General features: G+C 32.1%; 2 protein-coding genes across 5 annotated transcripts; one reads left to right on the forward strand and one right to left on the reverse strand.

The window, feature by feature from the left end:
• Positions 1–1341: 1341 nt before the first annotated feature.
• LOC123916054 (glutamyl-tRNA(Gln) amidotransferase subunit A) lies at positions 1342–6046 on the reverse strand. Of its 4 annotated transcripts, none has more exons than XM_045967382.1 (13): positions 5727–6045; positions 5562–5609; positions 4866–4967; positions 4558–4782; positions 4197–4279; positions 3964–4064; positions 3480–3603; positions 3235–3389; positions 2855–2991; positions 2607–2777; positions 2237–2461; positions 1837–2070; positions 1342–1714 (listed from the first exon to the last, which is right to left on the reverse strand). In XM_045967382.1, the coding sequence occupies exons 1-13, from the start codon at positions 5901–5903 to the stop codon at positions 1577–1579; spliced, it is 1920 nt and encodes a 639-aa protein (XP_045823338.1). In that variant the 5' UTR covers positions 5904–6045; the 3' UTR covers positions 1342–1576. The 4 variants fall into 4 exon arrangements, with proteins under 4 accessions (XP_045823338.1, XP_045823337.1, XP_045823340.1 ...); XM_045967381.1 differs by having other exon boundaries at positions 4866–4970; XM_045967384.1 differs by lacking the exon at positions 5562–5609 and having other exon boundaries at positions 5727–6046.
• A 1718-nt stretch (positions 6047–7764) lies between these two features.
• Positions 7765–8603, forward strand: LOC123916055. Its single transcript, XM_045967385.1, has one exon. It carries the CDS (start codon positions 7981–7983, stop codon positions 8338–8340), a length of 360 nt encoding a protein of 119 aa, XP_045823341.1. The 5' UTR covers positions 7765–7980; the 3' UTR covers positions 8341–8603.
• Positions 8604–10755: the final 2152 nt, after the last annotated feature.

Consider the following 10755-nt stretch of genomic DNA (forward strand, 5'->3'; position numbering starts at 1 on the left):
TTAATAAAAAGTTGCTACTTTTTATTGCTTTAACATGTGCAATATTGCACATGTTAGACAAATCAATTTTTCAATTCCAACAAAATCAAACCTATACAATCCTTCTAACTCAATTTTTTCTCAATTATTACCAATTGACATGCCTTTATGTTTGTTTTTTCATTCTCCGAAGTTTTCCTCTTCCTATGCTTTATATTTAGTGTTAAATATATATTTGGTCCCTACAAAATGTCGATCTTTTAAGTTTAGTTCTTACTTTTTTTTACTATATTTATTTTTAGTCCCTCAAAATTATCATGCATTTAGTTCTGGTCCCTACCGCTAATTCAACATATATTTTTGAATGATTTTTTCGCATGTATGTTTAGAACATTATAAAAAATCATTCAAAAAATTAAAAGTTTACTGATAATTAAATAAATTTAGACTAAATTTAATTAGTAAGGACTAAATTTAGAAGTCCATATTTTATATGGACCAAAAACGCATTTAATCCTTATATTTTATTTATATTTTCAGTTATTGGAGTTTATTTTTCTTCTTCCCATTGGTTCATATAGAGTAGTTGGGTCTATTCATGTCTTCATTCATCAATTGGTTTGTACATTCTAATCACTGTAGTTGGAGGTAATTTTTGTGAGTTCCTATTCTAAGATAGTTGCTTTCTTCTTTTGTTTCCAACTAAACAAATACTCCTATTACACTAAGCATCGATTATTCTTTTCACTAAACACATATACTTAATTGGGACTACAAAAATATTACATATGAGTGTATGTATATAGTTGTCATCATTCACAAGCATTATCTTAGTTCTTAGAAACAAATTTATGAATTTGAATACCTGAAAGGCTGAAACTTACACAAAATGAGTACATGAGAGAAAAAATTAGAGATGATTCAAAAAAATTTATAATTATAATGATAAAAGAAAATGTATAGATCATTAGCCTATGAAACTCTCTTTAATTCTCTTATTGAAGATACTCTAAGATTACTACAATATGACTAACATGAGAGAAAAAATTAGAGAGGATCTAAATCCCTTATATACCACACACAAAAAAAAATGTACCACATATTTAATATCACATAAAAACATAAATAAACTATTTTAAAATAAAATACTTCAAATTAACATATTTATAATAAAAATATACTCCGTAATTTCTATAAATAATTTACCCGTGCATCGCACGGGTAGAAGTACTAGTTTAACAATAGTAACGATTTTGAGTACTTGAGAAGATAGATTTGTTGCTAGAACTAAGCCTTTGAGATAATCGGGAACCGCGCACACAAGCATAACTATCAAGTAGCTTTCAAAACAGAAGCTAATTGAAGTTTCTGTTACAAGCGTAACTATCAAGTAGCTTTCAAACTAATTTGATCCAACTTGAATTAACTCCTTTCTTCAACAATTATTTACCCTTTTTTAGTCGATAAAATGCTTATGCATACACATGCAAACGCAGCAAATTACTAATGCTCCTAACTGTAATTGGTAGTAGAGGTGCGTAACTTTTTTTTACAAGTAAGCCTCAATGCTGAAGCCGCTGGACCCAGTTGCTCAAGGTCAAGGACCAAAAACCCGGGGAGGATAAGCATCTATCGATGCATCAGGTATCTTATCATTTGGACCAAGATCATTAATAGGCGGACGCTGTTTGTGATGATTAGTGACTGCTTGATAAGCCATTGCCAACGCCAGAGCCTGCATAAATAGGGGTAAATAAGCTTTGATATTGAATGGTAAACAGATAATCAAGTCACTGATTCATGATTATCCTAGTAAAAATCTAGAAGATATTAAGCATATATTGCACACAAACATACAATGTGATCACGGTTAGGGGGAGCATAAATGCCGGTAGTGATGGTGGTTCTTCTTTTGCTGCCGCCAGATGGTGGATCAGAGATATTAGTAAATCCTGTTGGCACTACTACGACTGGTAAACCAACAAGGTTGCCTATGCATACTTTCTCCCAGTCAGTTGCATTTCCAATGAATGCATCCACGGTAAAAGACTCTTTTATTTCTTTGATTAGCCTTCCCCGTGCTCTTTGTGCCTGCACACAATAATTTAAATCCGAATGCTAATATATTGTAGCTAAAGATGAAATATCATTGTTCTCCTAAAATCTCATCTAGTTCTATCACTACAATGCAGCAAATTCTTCGTATCAAATATGCCATAGTTTAATTTAACTATTTTACGTGAACGGAATAAAAGACCTGTATATAGTCCACTGCTGGAATTAAGCGAGCACGGCGTAGTTCGGTAGGCCACTGATCTTGGGCTTCATACACATTATCCTCCCCTGAGCGCTGCCACTGATCAAAGTGAGCCAGCATATCAACATCCATTGTGAAATTTAATATACCTTGAACTGAATCAACTGTGTAATTCAGTTTAAAAGGAACCATCTTGACACCCTTTGACTCAAGAACATGAACAACCTGAGTTGCCATAGCAAATGAAGTTTAGTTTCATGTATTATCCCAACAACATTCAAGAAATGCAAATGAGTCTATGAAATTTGGCAATATTTGGTGTCAAAACTTGAACATATATCTTTACATTAAAATTAGTAAACCAACAAACCTCCATCTCGGCATCATCAAGATATCCAACAGTCAGCTTAGAAATGTCAACCAGGAATGGATCATCAATGGAGCTATCTTTTGATGAGGGGTCATCAGGATCTCTTCCCCGAACTATATCCACAACAACAGCACAATCAACTGCAGATCTACAGAAAGGGCCAAGCTTATCCTAGTATAAAGGTTACAACTAACATGTCAGTTAACATTCAACTTATAATAGAAGAACACGGTAGTATTAAATTTTACCAAGCTTTCTGATATGCTCATTACACCAGTTCGGCCAACAGTACCAAAAGTTGGGCGCAATGCGGTAACACCACATCGAGCTGCAGGGTAAGTAATGGATCCAGCTGTTTCCGAACCAATAGCGAATGGAACCATACCTGTCACAATAAACAAAATTAAAAAATAAATAAATAATACATGCATTGCTCACAGATATAGGAAACAAACAACATTTTAGACATATAAGCATATTCTTCACCAGTAAATCATAAAATAAACCATATCATGGAAAAGACCTCTAAAGATGGTCCATCGCATCGATTAGGTAAAGAAAGAAACAAAGAAAGAAAGACATAAATAAATAAAAGTGCAAGCATTTACGAATGATAATTGAAAAGTACCCGCTGAGGTGCTTGCTGCAGGTCCAGCAGAGGAACCCGTAGAAAATTCCTCAATATTCCATGGATTCCTGGTTCTGCCACCAAACCAGACATCATCATAAGCCAATGATCCAGAAACAAGCTTTGCAACAAGAACAGCCCCTGCAGATTTCAACCTGTTGAACAACATCATCAAATATATAATAAGTGAAATTAGTCACAAACATGATTAATGATTGTAGATTTTCATTTCTCATGGATGTCACCTTTTATAGATCCAAGCTTCCGTGTCAATAACTTGATTTTTAAATGACTTTGATCCCCATGTTGTTTTGTATTCAGGCACCGATATTATGTCCTTCAATCCATAAGGAATCCCATGAAGAGGCCCTTCAATTAAAAATATATATATTTATTTTAAAACTATTTCTTTTTAATACTTCATAGCTTATACAGTTAATCCCAAAAGGATAAAGAAGGTGGCAGCTCGCTAATCTCAAAATCATAATGTTCCGCAACAGCACTGCTTAAACAGACTGAAATCTGTTACAAGGTACTATCAGAGTCCATGTATATGAGTCCATGTATCGATGATGCAGCATGGTTAGACCTTAGAGTTCCAGAATAATGCATTGGTCGATAATGATCTTTCTAAAGCTAAAAGTATTAATTAGAAGGGAAATAAATTAAAAAGAAAAATCACCACATTCAAATGTTCGCAACTTTACACGCTAGAGAAAAAATAACTACCTAGATAGACTCCTTGGTTAAGCAACTCATCAGCTTCTTTTGCTTGCTTGTTTGCTAGTTCTTCAGTATAAGTGACTACAGATTCAAGAATAGGACCGTACCTGGTGTCCATTCCAGGTGATAAAGTTAATTAGGAAGATATAAGTTTCAAATACTGGAATTCAACCCATAAAAAACACAAACACACGCGGTACATATTTCAACAATCGCTAGCGCATTAGCTCTGATACTACTTTTTCAATCTCCGCAAGAATATTTGTGTAAGCTCCTGGGAAGTAATTTGTTTTGTTTTGATGAGTTCGCCTAACTCAAGAACCTGGTTTTAAACAAATTGGAAGAAGGAAAAAGAAAGAAAAAAAAGCCAATCATGAAATGGTACCTCTTGATAAAATATTTATATCAGATACAGCGCTTGTTTTGATTGACAGTGAGTTCGACAAAATCACAGGATGCTACAGCGATTCTGATAAAAGCTAGTACATTTTTTCAACAAAATCAAGATACCACATGTGATTTCGTTAAACTCACCATGATTTCAAGCATACACATAATCAAAATCAAATTAGCAGTCCATCAGCAATATAGATCACTTACAGTCAAAAAGGTGATATCTTCTTCAGAATCAGGTCTCTGTATCCCAGAAATGGAAGGATATGTGAACCTTTTGGTTGCATAATGAGGTGATTTGTGATCCCAATCAGCATTGAAAACTAAAGATGAGGGATATTGCAGTCCTCCATTCTTAGAAGCTACAAGTTCTCTATTGGCGTTTATAATTGGAATATTTAACTCATTTACACCCTTAGCAATCTCCTCAATCTAAGAGGAACAAAATTAGTCACCACCAAACAGCAACGATAGTAACAAACAGACTCACAAGTCATCGAAATCGAAAAAACTACCTGATTATCCTTGAAGAAGTTGGCATCAAGTAAACCTAAAGAACATCTGAGGCAAGAAACACAACATTTCTTCTCTGAAAATTGAATTTGGTTCATACTTCCCTGCTTGATAACAAAATAGAAAAAGTGGTATCATGAACTTGAGGCACCAAACCAATGCTGCATTTCATAATACACTAAAATTAAACTAAACCTTTGGTTACAAACATAATTATGAACTTAAACAGGTGGTAGCTCAAGATAGAGTTCAAACAGTTGATAAACATAAGGCTTAATTGCATATTTGGTCGATACGTTTATTTTAGGTTTCAATTTGGTCTCTTACGTTTAAAAAGTTTCAAATTAGTCCTTTTAGTCAAATTTGTGATTAAATCGTCTACGTTGCTAACAGATTTGCATATGCGGACAACAACTTAGGAGGGTGCCACATAAAAGTTTTATACGAAATTAACTCAAAATTTAATGGAAAGTTAGGCGAAATTACCTCGAATTCTAACAAAAAAGAACGAACTATGTTGACATCACTATCAATAACGTAAGGGACCGATTTGAAATTTTTTAAACATAAGGAATCAAATTAAAACTTAAAATAAATGTAAGAGACTAAATATGCATTAAGCCTAAACATATTTTCTGAACATGTATAGGCAAATCTAACATGGCTTTAGTAGTAGGTAATAAAATCCATCAACTAACCTGCAATTTGTGGCAGAATATTTTGAATATTCTTTTTATGATTCTAACCTGTTTTACATCTGTCAGGATGTGCAATAAAAATAAATTGTATTTCTTATATCTTAGGAATAAAATAGTTGGTTACTACTATACTATGGTATAAGAGTGAGAATGTTATGTAATTACCATGAAGATTGTTTGGTTGTTTCCGTTGGAAGAAAAAATTGATGAGGGAGAGACGAGAAGCGGAACGGTGGAGACATAGCAGAATAAGAAAATAACAGAAAAGTGAAATAATCTGTTGTTAGTGTCACCACCGGTGGCACGTGTCTGTGAATTTGGAGGACACTTGTTTTTGGGCATGGTGATGGTGTCACTCTTTCACGGCAACTGGCAAGGATCGTCTGGTGAGTTTACTAAGGAACTGGAAGAAAGGAAATGTTCCCTCTCATTCAGTCAACTACGTACTTTATTATTATAATCATTGATTGATTCTATACGACGAAAATATGAAGAATCTTTGGCTTATTAAACTATATATGATAGGTTGGTTTATATTCGCATCAGAATATATTCGTGCTAGCTAGTCCCACTTGCGTTAATTAAGTAGGAGTACTATTAACTAACCAGAACAAGCCATATATGCAAATCCAAAGATTTGTTACAACTTTGTTGTAGGTATCACATGCAAATTCACTTATGTGATTTATTCTCATTAGTTTATGGGTAAATATACTCAAATTATGAAAGGTTTTAGCCAAAAGTGTGGCGCCAAAAGTGTGGCGTCCTACTTATTTGTTTCATTGTTTTTGATCCTCTTATTACCAATATTGGACAATAAGTGAGATCACTCACTCATAAATCAAATGCATGTCTTAAAGTGTTGGCTCAATGTGATGTTCAACTTAATAGCGTCAACCATTGTTTGTACGAAGTTCTTACTTGTTCTTAATATTCACTCACAATAAATAAATGTATAATGAGAATGAATTGATCATTCAATACAAATACGATAAGTATATCAATAGTGAATTGGCTCAGATAGTAAAGATTAAAACTTATTAAGCAAGTGATTATGTGTTTGATTTTGACTATTGCGCATGAAACAAATTAGTGAAGAGGAGAAAACTCATTTTATATACCTCACATTTTTATTTTATTTTTTGACAAAGATTAGTAATTACATACAACTTAAAGTTCGGTCCAGGGTTTGACAATATCTCAATAATTCCACTAACTTAATAAGAAAAAATATTTAATAATTGATTAATTTTTGTTGGAACAATTTATTCTTATACAAATATGTTTCTTTATTTAGTCAAAAAAAAATATTTTTCTTTATTTGTAATTCAATATTTCTTAGTATGCAACTGCCAAAACTAAATATTATTTGAAATAATTGAGATTCATTTGACCAATCTACATATCTCAATAATTCATATGCATAATTTAGATTTCTTCTACTGTAATCATTATTTTTGATCTTTTCCTCTTTTATTTGGATTACATTCTTTATCAGTTTGAATGTGATTTTACAGATTGAATAAGTTTGTGGACACTCCACACACCCTCCTAATTATTATTACCTTAATTCAAAATTAGTCAATTCATGTAACCAAAAAAAAAATAGTCAATTCATACTAGCTAATTACAGTACAAATTCAATTTTGGCACAGTAAATTTAGTGGGAGGCATTTAACCAAGCAGCCACCAAACTCTTTTTTTTTAATCAAAATCTATATCTAAGGAATTATTTTATTTTAATCCCAAAAAAAATTATTTTATTTTTAATTTACATGCCGCCAAAGGTATCTCTACGCGCAACTGTAGAGACTAATCCTCTCGAGGTGACTAGGATCTATTTAAGAGGTTGACCTCTCCCAACAAATATTTCTTCATGCACACCCGTCGGGGAAGCACCAAACTCATTTGACATACCAAAATGTGACATTAACCTTTTAAAAGTAAATAATTGATGATTGTCAACAAAAAAAAAAAGTAAATAATTGATAATTAGTTCAGGTAAACACATTTCAGGAATAAAATAAAACTGGTTAGCTGTTTATCTGTACACATCACAAATTTGTCATAGACCATATAAAATAAAAAAAAGTCAATTAACTAACTTAGGCAACTTCTTCCTCGGAACAATTCATTTGGCTTATATTAGCATGCCCCATGCCATATTAACTAAATTAATGTGTTACATTATTATATTGTCCATTGATTCTGTCACACAAAACATGTCACCATATAAACACAATTCATTCATATATTCATATAGAGTATAAATATAAATATAATAAATAAATTCAAAACCCACCTAACCCAACAATGTGCCTATAATTCTCCATTTTAAAGCAAAAGCCTCTCCATAACCAACATTTTCTCCTTCCTCTCCTCTTATTCTTCAGGAAGGAGAAAAATTTTGATACATATTATGGAGGGTCTTTTGCCTTTAATTTTTAGAGCAATAAGGAAAAACAAAAGTCGTAGGAAATATAAATGTCTTTCATCAGGTGCTGCTCTACGTTACAACGATTTCTACCCTCAAAATGATCATGATCATGGCTATGGTAATTATAGTTACAATGAAGAACCAAATTATATTTCAAGGGTTGATGATGATGATGATCAATACGCAAAGAAAATCGATTTTCGAAGACATGATTCTGTTACCGAATTCTCTAATGGGTTATATTGTTCTCCTAAGCACAGAACACGTTCTGTTGATTCAAATGGACACATGAATTATAAAGCACGTACAGGTTCAAGAGATTATGTACCACCTGTATATTGATGTTGAAATTGTAGAATTTTAAACACAATTTACATACGTGGTTCAAATCATGTTTTGATTTTGAAGATTATTGATGTTTAATTAATGAAAGTTCATTTTTTCAATGGTATTGTTGGTTACAACTTATAGAATTATGTGATTTGTTAGAGAGGTTGATGGCATGTCACTCATATCTCTCACAAAAATTAAATGATTTTAATATATCATTGGATTTTTAAGTTATTTTTAAATCTAGCTTTGTATCATTATTGATTTTTGATGAATGGTTGAATGGATTATTTTCAAATTCAAGATAATACACATATTTTTGTTAGAATATATTTTCCTTTTTTTTTTTGTCATTTACATTAAAAGAGAATGTGTTGATTTTTAATGTATATCTAGCAAATTCTTTATTAATTGTTTTGTTTGATTTTTTTCTACAAGGAAAACAACTACTCCTGATCTTTTTCTTTTTTATTTACACTCCTGATGATCTCCTTTGATTCCCAGAAATATGAATAGGAAATTTTTAAGTATTAATAGAAATTATTATCATTCTTATATTCGATCTATTTGCTCAATTGCAAATGAGTTCGCTTTTTTTGGTGATACATTTGAGTTAGTACTATAAACTAGGAAAAATAATTTATTTTTTTTGAAGAAGCTAAAATGAGATATATATTAACTAAAAAATAGTCACCTCAGCACAAGGTGTGCCAAAATGGACTACCAGAGTTTACAAAGATAGACAGAAAAGAAAAATATAAAGATCAAAATCATACAAGACCCAAACATAACAAAGGACTAGACCACCAACTATGGTAGTTTAAAGCAAAAGTAATATTCTTCGACTTTAACCACCTATAAGAAAATAACTTAATCTTGTCCAATAACTGATGTGAAGTGCTAGTTGAGCCTCTGAACAATCTGTGGTTTCTTTCCGTCCATATAACTCAAACGCTGACAAGCCAAATGACCTGCAAAAAATAATTTATTAGTGTTTATTTAATCATGGGAGCCGCCTATATCTCTGTTCTTATCCGTTGCTTACTTAATTAAACTAGTTTACCAATACCCACACTAGTTTTTACTACTTAATAATACAAGGCACGACTTAGAAAAGGTCAGCAAAACATAGTGTAAATATTGGCCATTTGTTTTAGATTATTCAAAAATTATTTTTTATAAATAATTTAGAGATTATTCTTCGTAGACTTTAAAAAAAAATTATAAAATATGGTTGAATAACCTACACACAAATATTACCATAAGATGATTTTTTAAGAGGGAAATATTATTTCAACAACTAATGTTTGACAACTTTGTCTCTCATATTCACATTATATTTTTATTCACTCTCTCCCTTTTTTTCTCTCTCTCTCTATTGTTTTTGACCAATCAAAATAGAGAAAATGAAAGTTGTCCCAAAATTATCTTAAAATTGTTGTTCAAATAGTAATGCCATTTTTTCAAATAAAATGTGGTGCATTGAACAAGTGATGGATTAGATATATATAGTTCTTCTCACATAAGTGATTTTTGTAAAACACTTATGAATCCTCTTGTACTTTTTATAAGTGAATAACGGAACTCTCGTTATAGTTGATTAGATATGTGTTGAGCAACTGCATAATTTTATGGTCCGTTCGGAATGGTAGTGACATTTTTTAGTATGAAAGTTAATTTTAAAATCAAAACTTGTTCTGATAAAAAAGGAATAAATTTGTTTTCACTTAATTTCAAAACAGTTTTCCACTCAAACTAAAGTAAAATAAAATAGGTTTTATAGTTCGTCTACCACTATTTCACCCACCACCGACTACCACTATGACCACTTTTGATCACCAATCTATCCATGTATGATCTTCAACCTGACCACCACCAACTATTATCACCACTACCAACCACACTTCAACCACCTCCGACCACCACTTTAACCATTGTCGATCACTGCTCCATCCATCTTTAATCACCAACCTGACCACCATTGAGTATTACTCCGATCACCATCAATCACCACTTTTACCACAATCAACCACCACTTTGACCATCGCCAACCAATGCCCCATCTAACTTGACATGATCACCGATTCGACCACCACCTACTACAACTTTGACCACCAAAAGTCCACTCTGACCACAACCGGTTGCAACTCTAACCATTATCTTGACCATCGTAAACCACCACCTTAATCATCACCGACTATTACTCTGACCATTGTTAACCATCACATTGACCACCACCACCACAGACTATAACCTAACGACCATTTTAATTTGACAGTTTAAATGTAACTAACTGCAACACAACATAGGTTGCGAGTGCACACAACATAATTCATAATTTTTATCCCTTTATCATTTAATTGGTTAATATATTCATTAATTTTATTGTTACTTCTAAAATATCTTTTAGTTAATACAAATCTTTTA

This window comes from Trifolium pratense, linkage group LG3 (assembly GCF_020283565.1).
Source record: "Trifolium pratense cultivar HEN17-A07 linkage group LG3, ARS_RC_1.1, whole genome shotgun sequence".
NCBI classification, from domain to species: Eukaryota; Viridiplantae; Streptophyta; class Magnoliopsida; order Fabales; family Fabaceae; genus Trifolium; species Trifolium pratense.